The sequence below is a fragment of the Eleutherodactylus coqui genome, chromosome 1 (assembly GCF_035609145.1).
Source record: "Eleutherodactylus coqui strain aEleCoq1 chromosome 1, aEleCoq1.hap1, whole genome shotgun sequence".
NCBI classification, from domain to species: domain Eukaryota; kingdom Metazoa; phylum Chordata; class Amphibia; order Anura; family Eleutherodactylidae; genus Eleutherodactylus; species Eleutherodactylus coqui.
This window is the reverse complement of record NC_089837.1, coordinates 35,205,386-35,233,041: the sequence shown is the minus strand read 5'-3', so window position 1 is coordinate 35,233,041 and position 27,656 is coordinate 35,205,386. Positions and strand designations below refer to the sequence as shown.

Here is a 27,656-nt window from a genome sequence, read left to right as displayed (position 1 = left end):
GCTGGGTTTATATGTGAGAACAGATCCAGGAGATTGGCTAGCAGGAAGTACCACACCCAGTCAGCTCAATTAACCCTCAACCACCTGACTGTGCTGCTAGGAGTACCTAGTACAACAGATTCCAGCAGCACACGTAACAATTGTTCTTTATGCACCTATTCTACCAGCCCATACAGCGCTGTGGGATTTCCCTTTAAACAAGGTTTATAAAGGTTCTGATCGTGCCTGGCACGATCTCCTTCCTTTCATTCGAATGAGTCGCCTCTGCCTCATCCCTGACTTAGCAGTAAATAGGACTTGTATGGTGAATGATCAGCAAAGGCTCTTGGGGCCACAGATAAGATAATTACATTAATAGTGGTAATCAATCACCGCCTCTCCAGACAAGATTAATGGGGCTCTTCGTGGACCTGACACCTCATTCCCCTGGCCTGATATCACCGCCTCTACAGTAGGGATGAGGCTATACCTGTACTAGAATGGACAGTAAGGGGAGAGCTCGTTAATCACAGGGGCCACGAGTCGTAAACACACAAGTCAATATCAAGATGGTGTTTACAAGGAGACGACTCCCTGATAGGATGCTCAAGATTTCACAGCCAACTCAGCAATGTCCCTGGTTGGGGTCACGGTCGGATCACGATTCAGGCATCTGCTGTTACAGAAACCCTCCGCTGCACTCTTCTGTATGATCATCCATAACCTAGGGATATTCCAATGATGTTACGGAGTATTTCACAGAGTCTAGTGTCAGAAAGGTTGGCGGTTTCATGTTGGGGTGCTTCCACATGGGTGCAATTAGCATGCAGTCTGCACTGTAACATGCAGGAAATTTCATCCCAAAATCTGCAAGGCTGCCTATGGAATTCGATGCAGAATGAAAAATGGCTTAAATCTGCCTGCAATCCACCATCAGAATCTACAGCCGGCCGTGCGGACTTGGGTGCAGAACTCCGTGGTCGCGGCAGAGGCTGTGCTTGTGCATCTAGGGGGGCTAATGTCACACGTCTCAAAAGCACCTTTATATGCAAATGTAGACTGTAGTTCATAAATAAGAAGCAATCCCTATAAAAAAAAAGTGTACTAATTTAATAATAATAATCTTTATATAGCACCAACATATTCTGCAGCGCTTACAAAATAGGGGGAACAGAAACAAAACCATGGTAAGATGTACTAAGCAGTTGGTGAAGACAGTCGGGGTGAGGGTCCTGCTCCAAGGGGGGCCTGGGATACAGAAGGTCAAGGGGCTGGAGATGTGCACGGTAGCTGGGTGGTGGATTGAGATGAGGGAGGCAAGATAGAGTAGGACGGTGCTGGGGAGGGCTTTATGGATGAGGGTGGCGATTTTGAATTAGATTCTGTATTTGACAGGCAGCCAGTGCAGTGACTGGCACAGGGCAGAGGCGTCCGAGTAGCGGCTGGACAGGAGGATTCAGGATGGATTGGAGAGGGTAGAGTCTGGTGCAGGGGAGGCCGATCAGCAGCGCGTAGCAATGATCAAGCCGAGAGAGGATGAGGGCAACAGTGAGCGTTTCTAGCATGTCCACGGTGATAGAAGCGTGAGATGCAGGTGATATGTTCAGGCAAGAGACTGGATGTAGGGGGTAAAGGAGAGATGGGAGTCCACAGCTACAGTTGCAATCAAAAGTATTCACTCGCCATTGCAAATTTAGGTTTATTTGCCAAATTTAAAAATTTTCAGCTGTTTGCAAGAAAACATTCAAACACGAACAATTTTAAAAGCCCAACATAAATAATAAAACAAGTGCTTTCTGCAAATTCACCACAAAATGCCAGGTTTCAAGAAATTTCTGGCATCGGCATACTGCCCAAACCTCGGCCATCATAAATCTAGGGACAGGTATGCTCATTACCCTTGTGTATGTTTTGTTCTACAAAATACTGCCCAGTCTGTGCAAGAATATAACTATTATAATACTGCCCTCTAAGCACAAGTATATAACTACTATAATACTGTCCCCTATGTACAAGAATATAACTACTATAATACTGCCCCCTATGTACAAGAATATAACTACTATAATACTGCCCCCTATGTACAAGAATATAACTACTATAATACTGCCCCCTATGTACAAGAATATAACTACTATAATACTGCCCCCTATGTACAAGAATATAACTACTATAATACTGCCTCCTATGTACAAGAATATAACTACTATAATACTGCCCCCTATGTACAAGAATATAACTACTATAATACTGCCCCCTATGTACAAGAATATAACTACTATAATACTGCCCCCTATGTACAAGAATATAACTACTATAATACTGCCCTCTAAGCACAAGTATATAACTACTATAATACTGCCCCTATGTACAAGAATATAACTACTATAATACTGCCCCTATGTACAAGAATATAACTACTATAATACTGCCCCCTATGTACAAGAATATAACTACTATAATACTGCCCCCTATGTACAAGAATATAACTACTATAATACTGCCCTCTAAGCACAAGTATATAACTACTATAATACTGTCCCCTATGTACAAGAATATCACTACTATAATACTGCCCCCTATGTACAAGAATATAACTACTATAATACTGCCCCCTATGTACAAGAATATAACTACTATAATACTGCTCCCCATGTACAAGAATATAACTACTATAATACTGCCTCCTATGTACAAGAATATAACTACTATAATACTGCCCCCTATATACAAGAATATAACTACTATAATACTGCCCCCTATGTACAAGAATATAACTACTATAATACTGCCACATATATACAAGAATATAACTACTATAATACTGCCCCTATGTACAAGAATATAACTACTATAATACTGCCTCCTATGTACAAGAATATAACTACTATAATACTGCCTCCTATGTACAAGAATATAACTACTATAATACTGCCCCTATGTACAAGAATATAACTACTATAATACTGCTCCCTATGTACAAGAATATAACTACTATAATACTGCCCCCTATGTACAAGAATATAACTACTATAATACTGCCTCCTATGTACAAGAATATAACTACTATAATACTGCCCCCTATGTACAAGAATATAACTACTATAATACTGCCCCCTATGTACAAGAATATAACTACTATAATACTGCCCCCTATGTACAAGAATATAACTACTATAATACTGACCCCTATGTACAAGAATATAACTACTATAATACTGCCCCCTATGTACAAGAATATAACTACTATAATACTGCTCCTATGTACAAGAACATGATGGCTTTGGAGTGAATTTCCCTCTTGTTGAATGACTTAGAGATCTCCTACTCTATAATTATCATATATGTAATATAAGCTGGAGAATATTTGCTGTGAAGTGAGTTATATCCTCTTGCCTGCTTTCTGCTGCTGCTGCAGGTTGATTGACTCCCACACACTGCGCTCAGAGATGATTTTCTTTTAAAAAAAATGAAAAGCCTCCAGTAAAGCTCTAGACGGTAACTTTCTATTATAACATGACTTAAAGTGCCAGCCGAGGACTGACAGCTCTCATCTCACCCGGATGTGACAGGCAGCGCTATTCTTCCACCACGAAACATGGTCATCCTCATAAATTGTTCTTCCGCGCAGAACTTGCAGTCGTTAACCTTCTTGTTACAGTTTCTGCCTCTGCATCGCCGCTTTCCATTACAATTCCCCTTTTAGATTCTATTTTAGTAAGTTCATCAAAGGGGCTTCAGGCTTCCCCCCTATTTTTGAGTGTTCGGCCTGGAATAACGACCCCTGGGGGTCAGTCAGAGCTTCTAAAGCATCATCAGCATCGGTGCTCCCAACTTTTCAATCATTTAGATATCGGGCCAAAAGTCTATTCCTGTATGAGTGACAAGTAGGACACCAACCCTCCATGAAGAACGTCTCAGATTTGCCTAAACCCAACTGGATAGCTCTTCAAAGCATGGGTCAAATTGGGTCGTCTTATGTGTAAAGCACATGCGGTGTTAATGTAATGCCGACCAACCAGCAGTCACACAGAGATGCGGAGAAGCCGCTTTGGCACCTGGATAATATACCATCACAGAAAGTGTCTGTCAACCTGAACACAGCTGCTGCTCTATAGGGCATGCCATGACCATGCATCGTAATGGTGGTCAACGGCAGAACTCTACTTTACTTCTTAGCGGTTGCAGTCCCCCAGTATTCAGCTACCCCCTGGACTTAAAATAAAGCTGAATAGTCAAACGACTGGCCATCACAAGAGATATAGATATTAAGCTTGAATCCACACAGTAAAGAAACACACCTGTAACTAAGGACATGCCCCTCATTGATAGCAACAAAGGATGATGATGAGTGATATAATGAAACTGGCAATGGACCCTGGAACAGATAGTACGGAACTGAAATAACAAGCAGAGAAATGTTGACTTTAGCACTGGCTGTCCCTCCATTTTTCCCTGACACTGTCCCTCAACACAAGTCCTCACTGTCCCTAAACAGCCCTATACTGTGCTAATGGATTACCCGCATCTTAACACCATCTCTGAGAACAGGGAGACACTAGAACCCAGACAAGAAGCTGGAATGACCCAAGGGAGAGGGAAACAAACAAGGAAAGATTAAGTGAAACGCAAACTAGAAAATACAAACTAGACTAGAAGGCACACTGACTGGGCAGCCTAGACTAGACTGGGCTAGAACTAGGTACTAGAACAATAACAAGGAATACTGGATAGAACACAACTATCAGCTGCACCACTCTGCGTGAACCAAGAGTATTTAAGGACCGGCCAAAAAATCAGACCACCTTCTCTGTAATGACGCTGTAATGACCAACAAACACATGACTTTGCCAATGGTAGCTACGGCTACTGTTGAGATTCCCATGTAGCAGTCCCTGCGTGCGAAATGTATTAATGGCGGCCATTCAGGTGAATCCAGAACTGGAAATATTATACCAGACTGCCGTACGGACGGGAGGAAGTTACTGCACCAGAGAGATGGTCCACATGACGACGCGTTTCGCTGCCTGTTACCTTTACCATCACTCTCTGCGCAGTGTTGATGGCCCGCGTGTCCTGAAGGTCTCGCTGAAGACATTGCCACATTTATTTCTGCTTTGGTTTTTCCCTACAGTGATTATTTTTTTTCTATTTTTGTTAGTTTCTCAGATGAAATAGTCTTTAAGTATTCCTAGCAGTCGGCGGTGACGCAGCAGCCTCTGTCGTATAATCGGCTTGTAGCCTTGTAGATATAGAAGCTAATCCCCGGCTGCTCGTCCGCATCCTGTGATCTCACTCCTACTCCCTATGGGTAAATCTGAACATCACAAACACAGTCCGACTATCAATTCCCATATAATTTATGTCCATGAAGCTGTAAACCTGACACCACGTTAACCGCGCCGGCCGCACATGATAAATGCTCTGTGTATTGCTGGGTCTCTGCCGCAGTTTACAACTTGATGGACTGATGTATGTATTTTATGTGCGAGTTGTGTGTACTTCATAAACTGTATGCCTTCAACAACATGTAGGCTGTAAATCAAGATTACTGCTGGAAAAAGCATTAAATTGTATGTAAATCTTTATCCAATTTGCATATGAAATTGATTTGCAAAAAAACTTGAGTCACTGTGTACATAAATTACTTATCCTGTACTGATCCTGAGTTACATCCTGTATTATACTCCAGAGCTGCACTCACTATTCTGCTGGTGGAGTCACTGTGTACATACATTACTTATCCTTTACTGACCCTGAGTTACATCCTGTATTATACTCCAGAGCTGTACTCACTATTCTGCTGGTGGAGTCACTGTGTACATAAATTACTTATCCTGTACTGACCCTGAGTTACATCCTGTATTATACTCCAGAGCTGTATTCACTATTCTGCTGGTGGAGTCACTGTGTACATACATTTCTTATCCTGAATTACATCCTGTATTATACTCCAGAGCTGCACTCACTATTCTGCTGGTGGAGTCACTGTGTACATACATTACTTATCCTGTACTGATCCCGAGTTACATCCTGTATTATACTCCAGAGCTGCACTCACTATTCTGCTGGTGGAGTCACTGTGTAGATACATTACTTATCCTGTACTGATCCTGAATTACATTCTGTATTATACTGCAGAGCTGGAGTCACTGTGTACATATATTACTTATCCTGAGTTACATGCTGTATTCTACTCCAGAGCTGTACTCACTATTTTGCTGGTGTAGTCCCTGTGTACATACATTACTTATCCTGTACTGATCCCGAGTTACATCCAGTATTATAGTCCAGAGCTGCACTCACTATTCTGCTGGTGGAGTCACTGTGTACATACATTACTTATCCTGTACTGATCCCGCGTTACATCCTGTATTCTACTCCAGAGCTGTACTCCTTATTCTGCACGATTCATTATAAGCTATGTATGTACACAGTGACACCACCAGCAGAATAGTTAGTGCAGCTCTGGAGTATAATACAGGATATAACTCAGGAGCAGTACAAGATAAGTAATGTATGTACACAGTGACTCCACCAGCAGAACAGTGAGTGCAGCTCTGGAGTATAATACAGGACGTAACTCAGGATCAGTACAGGATAAGTAATGTATGTACACAGTGACTTCACCAGCAGAATAGTGAGTGCAGCTCTGGAGTATAATATTGGATGTAACTCAGGATCAGTACTGGGTAAGTAATGTATGTACGCAGTGACTCCACCAGCAGAATAGTGAGTGCAGCTCTGGAGTAGAATGCAGGATGTAACTCGGGGTCAGTACAGGATAAGTAATGTATGTACACAATCACTCCACCAGCAGAATAGTGAGTGCAGCTCTGGGGTATAATACAGGATGCAACTCAGGATCAGTACAGGATAAGTAATGTATGTACACAATCACTCCACCAGCAGAATAGTGAGTGCAGCTCTGGACTATAATACTGGATGTAACTCGGGATCAGTACAGCAACTAATTTCTGAAGCCAGCAAGCTGCTAACTGACAGTTTTCTCTGCTACTTCAGTGTCTGCACAGACCTGGTGATTTGCATTCTGGCTTTTGTTGTCTTCACACCAGGCTTGGTACACAACTATCCATGTATTGTCGTCCATCTAAGCTCTTAGGAGCAGGACTGTGGAAGAAGTGTGCTGATTGTGCTGGAGGAGTTATGGAAGCAACCCCCACACATTTACTTAGAAGAGTTCAGTATTAAGAATCTGCTTCTCTTCTGTCCGCACTCCATCATTTCAGCTCGTATATTCCCATCATGTCTCCTTTTATATCGCAGGAATTCTTTGAAAACCCTGCCTTTAGACCCGATGGAATGAAGCTCTACCCCACCCTTGTGATCCGTGGTACAGGGTTGTACGAACTGTGGAAAACTGGAAGATACAGAAGTTATTCCCCAAGCACTTTGGTCGATCTGGTGGCCAGGATATTGGCTCTCGTTCCACCATGGACCCGAGTTTACAGAGTGCAGAGGTGAGACTATAGAAGTATACCACAACAGTAGAAGCATGTTTATGCCCACATACACTGTGGAGACCCTACAAACCAGGGCGCTCACCGCACCACAGATCACGTCTGTTATAGCTTCATGGTAATTCCATCTACATGGGGGGCAGTATGATAGTATAATACTGCCCCCTATATACAAGAATATAACTACAACTATACTGCCCCCTATATACAAGAATATAACTACAACTATACTGCACCCTATGTACAAGAATATTAGTAGTTATATTCTTGTACATGAAGGGAATATTATAGTAGTTATATTCTTGTACATAGGGGGCAGTATTATAGTAGTTATATTCTTGTACATAGAGGGCAGTATTATAGTAGTTATATTCTTGTACATAGGGGGCAGTATTATAGTAGTTATATTCTTGTACATAGAGGGCAGTATTATAGTAGTTATATTCTTGTACATAGGGGGCAGTATTATAGTAGTTATATTCTTGTACATAGGGGGCAGTATTATAGTAGTTATATTCTTGTACATAGGGAGCAGTATTATAGTAGTTATATTCTTGTACATAGGGGCAGTATTATAGTAGTTATATTCTTGTACATAGGGGCAGTATTATAGTAGTTATATTCTTGTACATAGGGGCAGTATTATAGTAGTTATATTCTTGTACATAGTGGGCAGTATTATAGTAGTTATATTATTGTACATAGAGGGCAGTATTATAGTAGTTATATTCTTGTACATAGGAGGCAGTATTATAATAGTTATATTCTTGTACATAGGAAGCAGTATTATAGTAGTTATATTCTTGTACATAGGGGGCAGTATTATAGTAGTTATATTCTTGTATATAGGGGGCAGTATTATTGTAGTTATATTCTTGTACATAAGGGGCAGTAATATAGTAGTTATATTCTTGTACATAAGGGGCAGTATTATAGTAGTTATATTCTTGTACATAGGGGGCAGTATTTTATATTCTTGTACATAGGGGGCAGTATTATAGTAGTTATATTATTGTACATAGGGGGCAGTATTATACTATGTATATTATTGTGCATAGGGGGCAGTATTATAGTAGTTATATTCTTGTACATAGGAGCAGTATTATAGTAGTTATATTCTTGTACATAGGGGGCAGTATTATAGTAGTTATATTCTTGTACATAGAGGGCAGTATTATAGTAGTTATATTCTTGTACATAGGGGGCACTATTATAGTAGTTATATTCTTGTACATAGGAGGCAGTATTATAGTAGTTATATTCTTGTACATAGGGAGCAGTATTATAGTAGTTATATTATTGTACATAGGGGCAGTATTATAATAGTTATATTCTTGTACATAGGAAGCAGTATTATAGTAGTTATATTCTTGTACATAGGGGGCAGTATTATAGTAGTTATATTCTTGTACATAGGGGGCAGTATTATAGTAGTTATATTCTTGTACATAGGGGGCAGTATTTTATATTCTTGTACATAGGGGACAGTATTATACTATGTATATTATTGTACATAGGGGGCAGTATTATAGTAGTTACATTCTTGTACATAGGAGGCAGTATTATAGTATTTATATTCTTGTATATAGGAGGCAGTATTATAGTAGTTATATTCTTTTACATAGGGGGCAGTATTATAGTAGTTATATTCTTGTACATAGGAGCAGTATTATAGTAGTTATATTCTTGTACATAGGAGGCAGTATTATAGTATTTATATTCTTGTATATAGGAGGCAGTATTATAGTAGTTATATTCTTTTACTTAGGAGCAGTATTATAGTAGTTATATTCTTGTATATAGGGGGCAGTATTATAGTAGTTATATTCTTGTATATAGGGGGCAGTATTATAGTAGTCATATTATATTATTGTACATAGGGGCAGTATTATAGTAGTTATATTCTTGTATATAGGGGGCAGTATTATAGTAGTTATATTCTTGTACATAGGAAGCAGTATTATAGTAGTTATATTCTTGTCCATAGGGGCAGTATTATAGTACTTATATTCTTGTATATGAAGGGAATATTATAGTAGTTATATTCTTGTACATAGGAAGCAGTATTATAGTAGTTATATTCTTGTCCATAGGGGCAGTATTATAGTATTTATATTCTTGTATATAGGAGGCAGTATTATAGTAGTTATATTCTTTTACATAGGAGCAGTATTATAGTAGTTATATTCTTGTATATAGGGGGCAGTATTATAGTAGTTATATTCTTGTATATAGGGGGCAGTATTATAGTAGTCATATTATATTATTGTACATAGGGGCAGTATTATAGTAGTTATATTCTTGTATATAGGGGGTAGTATTATAGTAGTTATATTCTTGTACATAGGAAGCAGTATTATAGTAGTTATATTCTTGTCCATAGGGGCAGTATTATAGTACTTATATTCTTGTACATGAGGGGAATATTATAGTAGTTATATTCTTGTACATAGGGGGCAGTATTATAGTAGTTATATTCTTGTACATAGGGGGTAGTATTATAGTAGTTATATTCTTGTACATGAGGGTAATATTATAGTAGTTATATTCTTGTACATAGGGGGCAGTATTATAGTAGTTATATTCTTGTACATAGGGGGCAGTATTATAGTAGTTATATTCTTGTACATAGGGGGCAGTATTATAGTAGTTATATTCTTGTACATAGGGGGCAGTGTTATAGTAGTTATATTCTTGTACATAGGGGGCAGTATTATAGTAGTTATATTCTAGTACATAGGGAGCATTATTATAGGAGTTATATTCTTGTACATAGGGGGCAGTATTATAGGAGTTATATTCTTGTACATAGGGGGCAGTATTATAGGAGTTATATTCTTGTACACAGGGGGCAGTATTATAGGAGTTATATTCTTGTACATAGGGGGCAGTATTATAGGAGTTATATTCTTGTACATAGGGGGCAGTATTCTAGTAGTTATATTCTTGTACATAGGGGGCTGTATTCTAGTAGTTATATTCTTGTACATAGGGGGCTGTATTATAGTAGTTATATTCTTGTACATAGGGGGCAGTATTATAGTAGTTATATTCTTGCACATAGGGGGCAGTGTTATAGTAGTTATATTCTTGTACATAGGGGGCAGTATTATAGCAGCTATATTCTAGTACATAGTGGACAGTACTATAGTAGTTATATTCTTGTACATAGGTGTAGTATTATAGTAGTTATATTCTTGTACTTAGGAGCAATATTCTAGTAGTTATATTCTTGTACATAGGGGGCAGTATTATAGTAGTTATATTCTTGTACATATGGAGCAGTATTATAGTAGTTAATACTTGTACATAGGAGCAGTATTATAGCAGTTATATTCTTGTACATAGGGGGCAGTATTATAGTAGTTATATTCTTGTACATAGGAGCAGTATTATAGTAGTTATATTCTTGTACATAGGGGGCAGTATTATAGTAGTTATATTCTTGTACATAGGGGGCAGTATTATAGCAGTTATATTCTTGTACATAGAAGCAGTATTATAGTAGTTATATTCTTGTACATAGGGGACAGTATTATATTATTTATATTCTTGTACCTAGGGGGCAGTATTATAGTAGTTATATTCTTGTACATAGGGAGCAGTATTATAGTAGTTATATTTTTGTACATAGGGGGCAGTATTTATTATAGTAGTTATATTCTTGTACATGAGGGTAATATTATAGTAGTTATATTCTTGTACATAGGGGGCAGTATTATAGTAGTTATATTCTTGTACATAGGGGGCAGTATTATAGTAGTTATATTCTTGTACATAGGGGGCAGTATTATAGTAGTTATATTCTTGTACATAGGGGGCAGTGTTATAGTAGTTATATTCTTGTACATAGGGGGCAGTATTATAGTAGTTATATTCTTGTACAGAGGGGGCAGTGTTATAGTAGTTATATTCTTGTACATAGGGGCAGTATTATAGGAGTTATATTCTTGTACATAGGGGGCAGTATTATAGTAGTTATATTCTTGTACATAGGGGGCAGTATTATAGGAGTTATATTCTTGTACATAGGGGGCAGTATTATAGGAGTTATATTCTTGTACATAGGGGGCAGTATTCTAGTAGTTATATTCTTGTACATAGGGGGCTGTATTCTAGTAGTTATATTCTTGTACATAGGGGGCTGTATTATAGTAGTTATATTCTTGTACATAGGGGGCAGTATTATAGTAGTTATATTCTTGTACATAGGGGCAGTGTTATAGTAGTTATATTCTTGTACATAGGGAGCAGTATTATAGTAGTTATATTCTTGTACATAGGGAGCAGTATTATAGTAGTTATATTCTTGTACATAGGGGGCAGTGTTATAGTAGTTATATTCTTGTACATAGGGGGCAGTATTATAGCAGCTATATTCTAGTACATAGTGGACAGTACTATAGTAGTTATATTCTTGTACATAGGTGTAGTATTATAGTAGTTATATTCTTGTACATAGGTGTAGTATTATAGTAGTTATATTCTTGTACTTAGGAGCAATATTCTAGTAGTTATATTCTTGTACATAGGGGGCAGTATTATAGTAGTTATATTCTTGTACATATGGAGCAGTATTATAGTAGTTAATACTTGTACATAGGAGCAGTATTATAGCAGTTATATTCTTGTACATAGGGGGCAGTATTATAGTAGTTATATTCTTGTACATAGGAGCAGTATTATAGTAGTTATATTCTTGTACATAGGGGGCAGTATTATAGTAGTTATATTCTTGTACATAGGGGGCAGTATTATAGCAGTTATATTCTTGTACATAGAAGCAGTATTATAGTAGTTATATTCTTGTACATAGGGGACAGTATTATATTATATTCTTGTACCTAGGGGGCAGTATTATAGTAGTTATATTCTTGTACATAGGGAGCAGTATTATAGTAGTTATATTCTTGTACATAGGGGGCAGTATTTATTATAGTAGTTATATTCTTGTACATAGGGGGCAGTATTATAGTAGTTATATTCTTGTACATAGGGGGCAGTATTATAGTAGTTATATTCTTGTACATAGGGGGCAGTATTATAGTAGTTATATTCTTGTACACAGGAGGCAGTATTATAGTAGTTATATTCTTGTACATAGGAGGCAGTATTATAGTAGTTATATTCCTGTACGTAGGGGGGCAGTATTATAGTAGTTATATTGTTGTACATAGGAGCAGTATTATAGTAGTTATAACCTTGTACATAAGGCCAGTATTATAGTAGTTATATTCTTGTACATAGGGGGCAGTATTATAGGAGTTATATTCTTGTACATAGGGGGCAGTATTCTAGGAGTTATATTCTTGTACATAGGGGGCTGTATTCTAGTAGTTATATTCTTGTACATAGAGGGCTGTATTATAGTAGTTATATTCTTGTACATAGGGGGCAGTATTATAGTAGTTATATTCTTGTACATAGGGGCAGTGTTATAGTAGTTATATTCTTGTACATAGGGAGCAGTATTATAGTAGTTATATTCTTGTACATAGGGAGCAGTATTATAGTAGTTATATTCTTGTACATAGGGGGCAGTGTTATAGTAGTTATATTCTTGTACATAGGGGGCAGTATTATAGCAGCTATATTCTAGTACATAGTGGACAGTACTATAGTAGTTATATTCTTGTACATAGGTGTAGTATTATAGTAGTTATATTCTTGTACATAGGTGTAGTATTATAGTAGTTATATTCTTGTACTTAGGAGCAATATTCTAGTAGTTATATTCTTGTACATAGGGGGCAGTATTATAGTAGTTATATTCTTGTACATATGGAGCAGTATTATTGTAGTTAATACTTGTACATAGGAGCAGTATTATAGCAGTTATATTCTTGTACATAGGGGGCAGTATTATAGTAGTTATATTCTTGTACATAGGAGCAGTATTATAGTAGTTATATTCTTGTACATAGGGGGCAGTATTATAGCAGTTATATTCTTGTACATAGAAGCAGTATTATAGTAGTTATATTCTTGTACATAGGGGACAGTATTATATTATTTATATTCTTGTACCTAGGGGGCAGTAGTATAGTAGTTATATTCTTGTACATAGGGAGCAGTATTATAGTAGTTATATTCTTGTACATAGGGGGCAGTATTTATTATAGTAGTTATATTCTTGTACATGAGGGTAATATTATAGTAGTTATATTCTTGTACATAGGGGGCAGTAGTATAGTAGTTATATTCTTGTACATAGGGGGCAGTATTATAGTAGTTATATTCTTGTACATAGGGGGCAGTATTATAGTAGTTATATTCTTGTACATAGGGGGCAGTGTTATAGTAGTTATATTCTTGTACATAGGGGGCAGTATTATAGTAGTTATATTCTTTTACAGAGGGGGCAGTGTTATAGTAGTTATATTCTTGTACATAGGGGCAGTATTATAGGAGTTATATTCTTGTACATAGGGGGCAGTATTATAGTAGTTATTTTCTTGTACATAGGGAGCATTATTATAGGAGTTATATTCTTGTACATAGGGGGCAGTATTATAGGAGTTATATTCTTGTACATAGGGGGCAGTATTATAGGAGTTATATTCTTGTACACAGGGGGCAGTATTATAGGAGTTATATTCTTGTACATAGGGGGCAGTATTATATTAGTTATATTCTTGTACATAGGGGGCAGTATTCTAGTAGTTATATTCTTGTACATAGGGGGCTGTATTCTAGTAGTTATATTCTTGTACATAGGGGGCTGTATTATAGTAGTTATATTCTTGTACATAGGGGGCAGTATTATAGTAGTTATATTCTTGTACATAGGGGCAGTGTTATAGTAGTTATATTCTTGTACATAGGGAGCAGTATTATAGTAGTTATATTCTTGTACATAGGGAGCAGTATTATAGTAGTTATATTCTTGTACATAGGGAGCAGTATTATAGTAGTTATATTCTTGTACATAGGGGGCAGTGTTATAGTAGTTATATTCTTGTACATAAGGGGCAGTAATATAGTAGTTATATTCTTGTACATAAGGGGCAGTATTATAGTAGTTATATTCTTGTACATAGGGGGCAGTATTTTATATTCTTGTACATAGGGGGCAGTATTATAGTAGTTATATTATTGTACATAGGGGGCAGTATTATACTATGTATATTATTGTGCATAGGGGGCAGTATTATAGTAGTTATATTCTTGTACATAGGAGCAGTATTATAGTAGTTATATTCTTGTACATAGGGGGCAGTATTATAGTAGTTATATTCTTGTACATAGAGGGCAGTATTATAGTAGTTATATTCTTGTACATAGGGGGCACTATTATAGTAGTTATATTCTTGTACATAGGAGGCAGTATTATAGTAGTTATATTCTTGTACATAGGGGGCAGTATTATAGTAGTTATATTCTTGTACATAGGGAGCAGTATTATAGTAGTTATATTATTGTACATAGGGGCAGTGTTATAATAGTTATATTCTTGTACATAGGAAGCAGTATTATAGTAGTTATATTCTTGTACATAGGGGGCAGTATTATAGTAGTTATATTCTTGTACATAGGGGCAGTATTATAGTAGTTATATTCTTGTACATAGGGGGCAGTATTTTATATTCTTGTACATAGGGGACAGTATTATACTATGTATATTATTGTACATAGGGGGCAGTATTATAGTAGTTACATTCTTGTACATATGAGGCAGTATTATAGTATTTATATTCTTGTATATAGGAGGCAGTATTATAGTAGTTATATTCTTTTACATAGCGGGCAGTATTATAGTAGTTATATTCTTGTACATAGGAGCAGTATTATAGTAGTTATATTCTTGTACATAGGAGGCAGTATTATAGTATTTATATTCTTGTATATAGGAGGCAGTATTATAGTAGTTATATTCTTTTACTTAGGAGCAGTATTATAGTAGTTATATTCTTGTATATAGGGGGCAGTATTATAGTAGTTATATTCTTGTATATAGGGGGCAGTATTATAGTAGTCATATTATATTATTGTACATAGGGGCAGTATTATAGTAGTTATATTCTTGTATATAGGGGGCAGTATTATAGTAGTTATATTCTTGTACATAGGAAGCAGTATTATAGTAGTTATATTCTTGTCCATAGGGGCAGTATTATAGTACTTATATTCTTGTATATGAAGGGAATATTATAGTAGTTATATTCTTGTACATAGGAAGCAGTATTATAGTAGTTATATTCTTGTCCATAGGGGCAGTATTATAGTATTTATATTCTTGTATATAGGAGGCAGTATTATAGTAGTTATATTCTTTTACATAGGAGCAGTATTATAGTAGTTATATTCTTGTACATAGGGAGCAGTATTATAGTAGTTATATTCTTGTACATAGGGGGCAGTATTATAGTAGTTATATTCTTGTATATAGGGGGCAGTATTATAGTAGTCATATTATATTATTGTACATAGGGGCAGTATTATAGTAGTTATATTCTTGTATATAGGGGGTAGTATTATAGTAGTTATATTCTTGTACATAGGAAGCAGTATTATAGTAGTTATATTCTTGTCCATAGGGGCAGTATTATAGTACTTATATTCTTGTACATGAGGGGAATATTATAGTAGTTATATTCTTGTACATAGGGGGCAGTATTATAGTAGTTATATTCTTGTACATAGGGGGTAGTATTATAGTAGTTATATTCTTGTACATGAGGGTAATATTATAGTAGTTATATTCTTGTACATAGGGGGCAGTATTATAGTAGTTATATTCTTGTACATAGGGGGCAGTATTATAGTAGTTATATTCTTGTACATAGGGGGCAGTATTATAGTAGTTATATTCTTGTACATAGGGGGCAGTGTTATAGTAGTTATATTCTTGTACATAGGGGGCAGTATTATAGTAGTTATATTCTAGTACATAGGGAGCATTATTATAGGAGTTATATTCTTGTACATAGGGGGCAGTATTATAGGAGTTATATTCTTGTACATAGGGGGCAGTATTATAGGAGTTATATTCTTGTACACAGGGGGCAGTATTATAGGAGTTATATTCTTGTACATAGGGGGCAGTATTATAGGAGTTATATTCTTGTACATAGGGGGCAGTATTCTAGTAGTTATATTCTTGTACATAGGGGGCTGTATTCTAGTAGTTATATTCTTGTACATAGGGGGCTGTATTATAGTAGTTATATTCTTGTACATAGGGGGCAGTATTATAGTAGTTATATTCTTGCACATAGGGGGCAGTGTTATAGTAGTTATATTCTTGTACATAGGGGGCAGTATTATAGCAGCTATATTCTAGTACATAGTGGACAGTACTATAGTAGTTATATTCTTGTACATAGGTGTAGTATTATAGTAGTTATATTCTTGTACATAGGTGTAGTATTATAGTAGTTATATTCTTGTACTTAGGAGCAATATTCTAGTAGTTATATTCTTGTACATAGGGGGCAGTATTATAGTAGTTATATTCTTGTACATATGGAGCAGTATTATAGTAGTTAATACTTGTACATAGGAGCAGTATTATAGCAGTTATATTCTTGTACATAGGGGGCAGTATTATAGTAGTTATATTCTTGTACATAGGGGGCAGTATTATAGTAGTTATATTCTTGTACATAGGGGGTAGTATTATAGTAGTTATATTCTTGTACATGAGGGTAATATTATAGTAGTTATATTCTTGTACATAGGGGGCAGTATTATAGTAGTTATATTCTTGTACATAGGGGGCAGTATTATAGTAGTTATATTCTTGTACATAGGGGGCAGTATTATAGTAGTTATATTCTTGTACATAGGGGGCAGTGTTATAGTAGTTATATTCTTGTACATAGGGGGCAGTATTATAGTAGTTATATTCTAGTACATAGGGAGCATTATTATAGGAGTTATATTCTTGTACATAGGGGGCAGTATTATAGGAGTTATATTCTTGTACATAGGGGGCAGTATTATAGGAGTTATATTCTTGTACACAGGGGGCAGTATTATAGGAGTTATATTCTTGTACATAGGGGGCAGTATTATAGGAGTTATATTCTTGTACATAGGGGGCAGTATTCTAGTAGTTATATTCTTGTACATAGGGGGCTGTATTCTAGTAGTTATATTCTTGTACATAGGGGGCTGTATTATAGTAGTTATATTCTTGTACATAGGGGGCAGTATTATAGTAGTTATATTCTTGCACATAGGGGGCAGTGTTATAGTAGTTATATTCTTGTACATAGGGGGCAGTATTATAGCAGCTATATTCTAGTACATAGTGGACAGTACTATAGTAGTTATATTCTTGTACATAGGTGTAGTATTATAGTAGTTATATTCTTGTACATAGGTGTAGTATTATAGTAGTTATATTCTTGTACTTAGGAGCAATATTCTAGTAGTTATATTCTTGTACATAGGGGGCAGTATTATAGTAGTTATATTCTTGTACATATGGAGCAGTATTATAGTAGTTAATACTTGTACATAGGAGCAGTATTATAGCAGTTATATTCTTGTACATAGGGGGCAGTATTATAGTAGTTATATTCTTGTACATAGGAGCAGTATTATAGTAGTTATATTCTTGTACATAGGGGGCAGTATTATAGTAGTTATATTCTTGTACATAGGGGGCAGTATTATAGCAGTTATATTCTTGTACATAGAAGCAGTATTATAGTAGTTATATTCTTGTACATAGGGGACAGTATTATATTATTTATATTCTTGTACCTAGGGGGCAGTATTATAGTAGTTATATTCTTGTACATAGGGAGCAGTATTATAGTAGTTATATTTTTGTACATAGGGGGCAGTATTTATTATAGTAGTTATATTCTTGTACATGAGGGTAATATTATAGTAGTTATATTCTTGTACATAGGGGGCAGTATTATAGTAGTTGTATTCTTGTACATAGGGGGCAGTATTATAGTAGTTATATTCTTGTACATAGGGGGCAGTATTATAGTAGTTATATTCTTGTACATAGGGGGCAGTGTTATAGTAGTTATATTCTTGTACATAGGGGGCAGTATTATAGTAGTTATATTCTTGTACAGAGGGGGCAGTGTTATAGTAGTTATATTCTTGTACAGAGGGGGCAGTGTTATAGTAGTTATATTCTTGTACATAGGGGCAGTATTATAGGAGTTATATTCTTGTACATAGGGGGCAGTATTATAGTAGTTATATTCTTGTACATAGGGGGCAGTATTATAGGAGTTATATTCTTGTACATAGGGGGCAGTATTATAGGAGTTATATTCTTGTACATAGGGGGCAGTATTCTAGTAGTTATATTCTTGTACATAGGGGGCTGTATTATAGTAGTTATATTCTTGTACATAGGGGGCAGTATTATAGTAGTTATATTCTTGTACATAGGGGCAGTGTTATAGTAGTTATATTCTTGTACATAGGGAGCAGTATTATAGTAGTTATATTCTTGTACATAGGGAGCAGTATTATAGTAGTTATATTCTTGTACATAGGGGGCAGTGTTATAGTAGTTATATTCTTGTACATAGGGGGCAGTATTATAGCAGCTATATTCTAGTACATAGTGGACAGTACTATAGTAGTTATATTCTTGTACATAGGTGTAGTATTATAGTAGTTATATTCTTGTACATAGGTGTAGTATTATAGTAGTTATATTCTTGTACTTAGGAGCAATATTCTAGTAGTTATATTCTTGTACATAGGGGGCAGTATTATAGTAGTTATATTCTTGTACATATGGAGCAGTATTATAGTAGTTAATACTTGTACATAGGAGCAGTATTATAGCAGTTATATTCTTGTACATAGGGGGCAGTATTATAGTAGTTATATTCTTGTACATAGGAGCAGTATTATAGTAGTTATATTCTTGTACATAGGGGGCAGTATTATAGTAGTTATATTCTTGTACATAGGGGGCAGTATTATAGCAGTTATATTCTTGTACATAGAAGCAGTATTATAGTAGTTATATTCTTGTACATAGGGGACAGTATTATATTATATTCTTGTACCTAGGGGGCAGTATTATAGTAGTTATATTCTTGTACATAGGGAGCAGTATTATAGTAGTTATATTCTTGTACATAGGGGGCAGTATTTATTATAGTAGTTATATTCTTGTACATAGGGGGCAGTATTATAGTAGTTATATTCTTGTACATAGGGGGCAGTATTATAGTAGTTATATTCTTGTACATAGGGGGCAGTATTATAGTAGTTATATTCTTGTACACAGGAGGCAGTATTATAGTAGTTATATTCTTGTACATAGGAGGCAGTATTATAGTAGTTATATTCCTGTACGTAGGGGGGCAGTATTATAGTAGTTATATTGTTGTACATAGGAGCAGTATTATAGTAGTTATAACCTTGTACATAAGGCCAGTATTATAGTAGTTATATTCTTGTACATAGGGGGCAGTATTATAGGAGTTATATTCTTGTACATAGGGGGCAGTATTCTAGGAGTTATATTCTTGTACATAGGGGGCTGTATTCTAGTAGTTATATTCTTGTACATAGGGGGCTGTATTATAGTAGTTATATTCTTGTACATAGGGGGCAGTATTATAGTAGTTATATTCTTGTACATAGGGGGCAGTATTATAGTAGTTATATTCTTGTACATAGGGGCAGTGTTATAGTAGTTATATTCTTGTACATAGGGAGCAGTATTATAGTAGTTATATTCTTGTACATAGGGAGCAGTATTATAGTAGTTATATTCTTGTACATAGGGGGCAGTGTTATAGTAGTTATATTCTTGTACATAGGGGGCAGTATTATAGCAGCTATATTCTAGTACATAGTGGACAGTACTATAGTAGTTATATTCTTGTACATAGGTGTAGTATTATAGTAGTTATATTCTTGTACTTAGGAGCAATATTCTAGTAGTTATATTCTTGTACTTAGGAGCAATATTCTAGTAGTTATATTCTTGTACATAGGGGGCAGTATTATAGTAGTTATATTCTTGTACATATGGAGCAGTATTATAGTAGTTAATACTTGTACATAGGAGCAGTATTATAGCAGTTATATTCTTGTACATAGGGGGCAGTATTATAGTAGTTATATTCTTGTACATAGGAGCAGTATTATAGTAGTTATATTCTTGTACATAGGGGGCAGTATTATAGTAGTTATATTCTTGTACATAGGGGGCAGTATTATAGCAGTTATATTCTTGTACATAGAAGCAGTATTATAGTAGTTATATTCTTGTACATAGGGGACAGTATTATATTATTTATATTCTTGTACCTAGGGGGCAGTAGTATAGTAGTTATATTCTTGTACATAGGGAGCAGTATGATAGTAGTTATATTCTTGTACATAGGGGGCAGTATTATAGTAGTTATATTCTTGTACATAGGGGGCAGTATTATAGCAGTTATATTCTTGTACATAGAAGCAGTATTATAGTAGTTATATTCTTGTACATAGGGGACAGTATTATATTATTTATATTCTTGTACCTAGGGGGCAGTATTATAGTAGTTATATTCTTGTACATAGGGAGCAGTATTATAGTAGTTATATTCTTGTACATAGGGGGCAGTATTTATTATAGTAGTTATATTCTTGTACATAGGGGGCAGTATTATAGTAGTTATATTCTTGTACATAGGGGGCAGTATTATAGTAGTTATATTCTTGTACATAGGGGGCAGTATTATAGTAGTTATATTCTTGTACACAGGAGGCAGTATTATAGTAGTTATATTCTTGTACATAGGAGGCAGTATTATAGTAGTTATATTCCTTTACGTAGGGGGGCAGTATTATAGTAGTTATATTGTTGTACATAGGAGCAGTATTATAGTAGTTATAACCTTGTACATAAGGGCAGTATTATAGTAGTTATATTCTTGTACATAGGGGGCAGTATTATAGTAGTTATATTCTTGTACATAGGAGCAGTATTATAGCAGTTATATTCTTGTACATAGGGGGCAGTATTATGGTAGTTATATTCTTGTACATAGGAGCAGTATTATAGTAGTTATATTCTTGTACATAGGGGACAGTATTATAGTAGTTATATTCTTGTACATAGGGGCAGTATTATAGTAGTTATATTCTTGTACATAGGGGACAGTATTATAGTAGTTATATTCTTGTACATAGGGGGCAGTATTATAGTAGTTATATTCTTGTACATAGTAGGCAGTATTATAGTAGTTATATTCTTGTGCATAGGAGCAGTATTATAGTAGTTATATTCTTGTACATAGGGATCAGTATTATAGTAGTTATATTCTTGTACATAGGGATCAGTATTATAGTAGTTATATTCTTGTACATAGGGGGCAGTATTATAGTAGTTATATTCTTGTGCATAGGAGCAGTATTATAGCAGTTATATTCTTGTACATAGGAGGACAGTATTATAGTACTTATATTTTAGTGTGTTATATATGTTCATGTAGCTGTTGTAGGAAAATGTAGACAGCAGAACAGTAAACAGGAAATTGGTGATAATATACACTTTGAGCAGCACAGACTTCTTGTTTATGGGTTACGGCTTCAGTCCATGAGTTAACATGCCACTACTTTGTGTTTTCTCTTGTACTGTTGGTGTGGCATGATAACACTTTAGATAAGCGGCTTATAGTCACTTTAGTGCGCTGAATGAAAATATGATATCCGTTTTTTTCTGCCACGTAAGGTTTTTCAGTTACAGGTGGTAATGTAATCCGGTTGTGGTTGTATTGTATTTTTTGGAAATCTGCTTATACAAGTAATCCAGTCGGCTCGCCATTAACTTGGCTTAATAAAAAGAACAGCAAAAGTTATTGTCCTACTATTTCGCAGTCACTGTTACACACCGCGTGCTGACTGAACATTATAAAGGTAGCTTTATGTAACATATAGAGTAAGTTTCCGAGTGGCGTAAACCCTGAGGATCATCCACCAGTAAGTTGTGATTAATGGTGGTTAGACTGAATAAAAGAAGCAAAATCATAAAACAGAAGTACATATTTAGTATCGCTGCATCCGTAAAATTCAGATATATCAAAATAACGCATTATTTACCCCGCACGGTTGTCCGGGAAAAAAAATTGACGCCAGACATGTGTTTTTTGGGGGGTTTTTTTTGTCATTCTGACTCCAAGAAAAAATGCATTAAAAATCGATCAAAAAGTTGTCTTTATACCAAAATGGTGCTGCCGCAAACAGGAGGTCCTGCAAGAAATGAGCCCCTGCACAAGTATGTGGACGGTGAAATAAAAAAGTTATTGCGCACAGAGGAAAATAATTAAAAAATGAAAATACAAGTAGTACAGCAAAAAAACAAAAAAAACAAACTATATACGTTTGGTATCGTAGTAATCGTACTGACCCGTAGAGTAAAGTTATTCTGTAATGAGGGGTTAAATAAGTTGAAAATGAGACGTACTGCTACTATTATTCTATTTTACCCTTGTAATCCGCATGGTTTAATTTCACAGAAACCCATCAATTACTTTTGTTTATGAATTTTTTTTTTTTTAATGATTTGCGCAGTGTCATCGATTCCAATCAGTTGTACTACAATAAGCTAGATGTGGCAGCAGAGGGGTTAATCATCTTCCTTTCACTGGAGTTTTGCCGCCCTTTACCCTCGCCCTATTGTTTTTACTGACTGGCGTGATGTCTGTCTTCTACACGTGAATGAAGGTGGTCGTCGCGGCGCCGTCGCACGGCGGGACAATGCAGCTTCGCTGGCCTGTGAGTTCATTGTGAAGTAACCGCTGGGCCATTGAGATATTATCCCCGTGTGCTGCCTGCAAGAAAGCACTATTGTCGGATTGTATTGGCCCAGATCTGACAAGCAAACACATAACCTCCCTGTGAACCGCCAGCCGAATAAAAGAGGCCATTGGATTCCTGAGAGGTAATAACGATGAAACCATTAAACCAATACACTCGCTGCTCAGCGCTGGAAAGATGGCTGCATGCGGGTGAATTAATTACCGCTCCCTTATTATTTTCTCGCTCGTCTTTCTCTGATCTCTAATTGCGAGAATTCTTGATAGGAATTAAAAAAAAAAAAAATCTATTTTCCCCTGTGTGTCCGTGTATTGCATCTGTCCATACCCCCTCGGGCATTCAGGCTCGCCGGCACGGTCGATCATATGTAGAGGTTTGGTGAACTTCAGCCTGCCCCTTGAGTTAATGACAAGAAGGATCGCCCTATTATACCTGAATACGTTGCACGGCCTTAATTGTAATTCATAGACGGAGACGAATTTACCTGCGTGTAATTGTGGAGGGGGAACAAAAACCTAGATGCTTTTATACTGAATGATGGAACTCTGAACCGTAATGGGGAGGGGGGGGGGGTGGATTTTAGTCTTCGCTAATGGGCCACCTCTACACTCTTGTCTTCTGCACTGTGTCCTCTTTATTAGCGCCCCGACCGTCTCACAGTTGCAGCATCTCCGTATGGAAATTAGAGCCATGATTCTGAAGTGTAGCGTGAGATCACATGACAAGTTTTCCGTGGGTCAATTTCAGTGTAAATCCATATTAGATTGGAAGATCCAGTGATCTAAAGGCCCGTTTAGACGCAACGATTATCAATCAAAATTCACTCAAAAATCTTTTGCGCGATAATCATTGGGTGTAAATGTGCCCATCTTTCAGTTCTCTGCTGAATGACAGATTTCACTTCGGCTTGAAATCCGTCCTTCAGCAGAATAGCGGATAAGACGGACCGCACGCTGTGCTCTGCCTTCGGCCCACTGATAACAGCTAATTTTATTGTCTCAGCTGTCAGCGCCGCTGGCAGAACAAAAGGAATTCAGAGAACAGCGGGCGGTCCTCTGAATAAATTCAGCTCCTGAAGCTACTAGGCATTAGTACCAATTAGGAGATTATGCAAAATTAGCACTCAAAAGCCATCTTTTGAGCGATCATCTTTGTGTCTAAATGGGCCTTTAGTGACTTCCAAGGACGCCCGGTCACCGCAGCTAGACTAGATGGGGCCAGGATGTCACTGCCAACTGCGAGGAGGAGGGGGGGGGGTTCTCATGTAACGGTGTGGAGAGTATACAAAGAATGGCGTGATTAAGAAAAACCATCCAGTGAAAGGGGATCCTGTGCATGGAAACAACTCACCCCTGAAAAGGGGTCAGAGGAGGATGTGGCAGGGCAAGAACATCGCCTGGTCAGATGGATCCAGATTTTTTTTTGCACTGTGCTGATGTGAAGTCAGAATTTGGCACAAGCAGCATGACTCGATGACCCCTTCCTGTCAGCCGGTCAGAACATGTCAGCCCCTCCATCTAATCTGCAGCAACTACAAGAAGCTTCCTGTCCGCAGGGGCCGATATTCCTGCAGAATGGTATCACCCAGTGGGATCTACACCACGAGGAACAGCTGCAGTCCTAAATGCCAAAGGAGTCCAACGCTCTACTAGATGGGGGTTCTTGAATAAAGGGGCTGTTGAGTGTATTACTACAGTAGTAGCTCAGCATCCGCTAGTGTATTCTTACTAATCGTTAGATATGTCTTATGTAGCCTTGTGAATATCCCGCTACTGCTGTATCCTTCCTAAGGACCTATGCAATGGTGTTTGACAAGAAGTCCCGAAGTGGCACCAGTAAGGAGCGCCATTCCCAATGATGTGTCTGCTGTAAGACCCATGACTAGATGCCACATTTCACCGGGGCTGATCCCGATCTTCTTACTATAGGCGGCCTTTCTCTCCGATGATGTTTTTGCGGCACAGTTTTCCGCCAGGTGATTTGTTTCTCGTAATGAAGCTTCTCAGAGAAGTACAATCTTGGGAGAAAGTATGGAGGAGGCGTCTAGTGAACCCGCTGCCAAGACTAAGAAGATGCCGGTGACACCCCCTCTCCTATGTTTATGGAGAGATGCGGGATAATGACTTGAAGGCGTCGTAAACTCCATCTTCCGAGTTAACAGCCCGTCTGCATGACAGTAAAATGAGAGTCGTTTCCTGGAGGTGCCGGCAATTCCGTTTTACTATTGTATCTGAATGTAAAAGTGTTGAAATCTGCGCCGCATGCTGCTCCGTGGTGCATCGTGGGACTGTCCCCTCGCACCGCTGCATCCACCCCGGGCTGGGGAGTTCTGGGGTATCGTATTTAGGGTGCATTTACACAAACAATTTAATTGTGCGAGTTTTGTGCTTTGCCGAGATACACAAACCTCCCACGAAAATACAACCTATCAATGTAAATGGGTCTATTTAAATGAGCGAGATATATATATACACATAATTTCTTTGCTGCAATAAGAAAAAAAAAAGTTTAGCGTGTCCAATTTTTGGCCGATTGAACCGATATCATGCTCGCCCACATCTCGCCCGTGTAAATGCATCCTTATGGTGTGTCTACATGGGCGTTTTTTCCGTGCGAGTTTTGTGCATTGCAAGATGAGGCTATAGCTATGTTTACAATGGGGGAAAAAAAGTATTGTCAGATGCCAATTGTTGGCCCATTCCTCCATGCAGATCTCCTCAAGAGCAGTGATGTTTTGGGGCTGTTGCTGGGCAACACGGACTTTCAACTCCCTCCAAAGGTTTTCTATAGGTTGAGATCTGGAGACTGGCTAGGCCACTCCAGGACCTTGAAATGCTTCTTACGAAGCCACTCCTTCGTTGCCCTGGTGGTGTGCTTAGGATCATTGTCATGCTGAAGGACCCAGCCACGTTTCATCTTCAGTGCCTTTGCTGATGAAAGGAAGTTTGCACTCAAAATCTCACGATACATGGCCCCATTCATTCTTTCATGTATAGGGATCAGTCTTCCTGGTAACGGCCCCAAAGCATGATGTTGCCACCCCCATGCTTCACAGTAGGTATGGTGTTCTTTGGATGCAACTCAGCATTCTTTCTCCTCCAAACACGATGAGTTGTGTTTCTGCCAAACAGTTCTACTTTGGTTTCATCTGACCAGATGACATTCTCCCAATACTCTTTCGGATCATCCAAATGCTCTCTAGCAAACTTCAGTCGGCCCCGGACATGTACTGGCTTAAGCAGGGGGACACGTCTGGCACTGCAGGATCTGATTCCCTGGCGGCGTAGTGTGTTACTGATGGTAGCCTTTGTTACGTTGGTCCCAGCTCTCTGCAGGTCATTCACTAGGTTCTCCTGTATGGTTCTGGGATTTTTGCTCACCATTCTTGTGATCATTTTGACCCCACGGGGTGAGATCTTGCGTGGAGCCCCAGATCGAGTGAGATTATCTGTGGTCTTGTATCTCTTCTATTTTCCGTTTCACATTTTTAATTTGGGTTTTAAAGGGAACCCATCATCAATTTTTACAATGCCATCCACGATAAACCTTTACCAGCGCTGCTAATGAGGTTTCCGTATCCCTATATGGTTCTGTAAATCCGTGCCCGGGTACCATTACACTCGAACTCTAATGGACTGAAAAGAGGCTGATATTACAAAAGAGACAGATTTCTTTCCGCCAGCGCCGTGCCAGTCATGCCCCTGTTTTTGATTGGCATGCATACTGTTTTCTCCCCTTTTTGCTGTAATCCCATGCGGTCGTCATGCCTGCATCCTGCCTGTCCGTACCTGCGCAATTCCATACCTCTTTAGGCCGCCTGCACATGGGTGGATTTGCATTACGGAATGTGGGGCGGGCGTCCGCCTCTGGATTCCGCAACAAATACCGCCCATATCATGCTATGGAAAGGCAATTCTGCCTGCACACCAGCGAAAAGCAATTGCGCGGAAGAAAAATCGCAGCATGCTCCATTTTTGTGTGGTGCCCGCACGGACAGCTTCCGTTGAAGTCAATGAGCGCCATCCGAGCCACGGCTCTTCCACAATTAACATTGTGGAAAGATCGCAGAACCCTTGTCATTGCCTTACGACCATGCTGGAAAATATATCTGCTGCTGGTGACTGAATTATTAGTTACCAGGGTTTACTACGGCGCCTGCGTGGAATTACAGACAAGAAGAGAGATTGGTGTGCATGCCAATCAAGAACAGGAATGTGCCTGGCACGGTGCTGAAGTAAATGTCTGACTCTGTCCAACTCATTAGAATATAGCGCGGGAAAACCTCAAAAGCAGATTGTAAAGGGAGCGAGGCACAAAATACAAAACTAATTTGCATTAAGGAAATCTCATTAGCAGCACTGTTAAAGGTTCATCGTAAGAACCGGAGTGGGTGAGTATAAAAAGAGACAAAGAAACATCACCAGGCTCCCCAACACCTTGGTATTTGTA

At 37.6% G+C, this 27,656-nt stretch overlaps 1 protein-coding gene across 1 annotated transcript in view; it reads left to right on the top strand.

Annotated features, from left to right (window-relative positions):
- The window catches only part of ELP3 (elongator acetyltransferase complex subunit 3), a 108,241-nt gene that overhangs the window by 55,400 nt on the left and 25,185 nt on the right, over window positions 1-27,656 (top strand). The window contains exon 10 of the mRNA XM_066594867.1: window positions 7,267-7,460. Within this exon, the coding sequence (XP_066450964.1) occupies window positions 7,267-7,460 (194 nt within the window). The remainder of the gene's footprint in view (window positions 1-7,266; window positions 7,461-27,656) is intronic.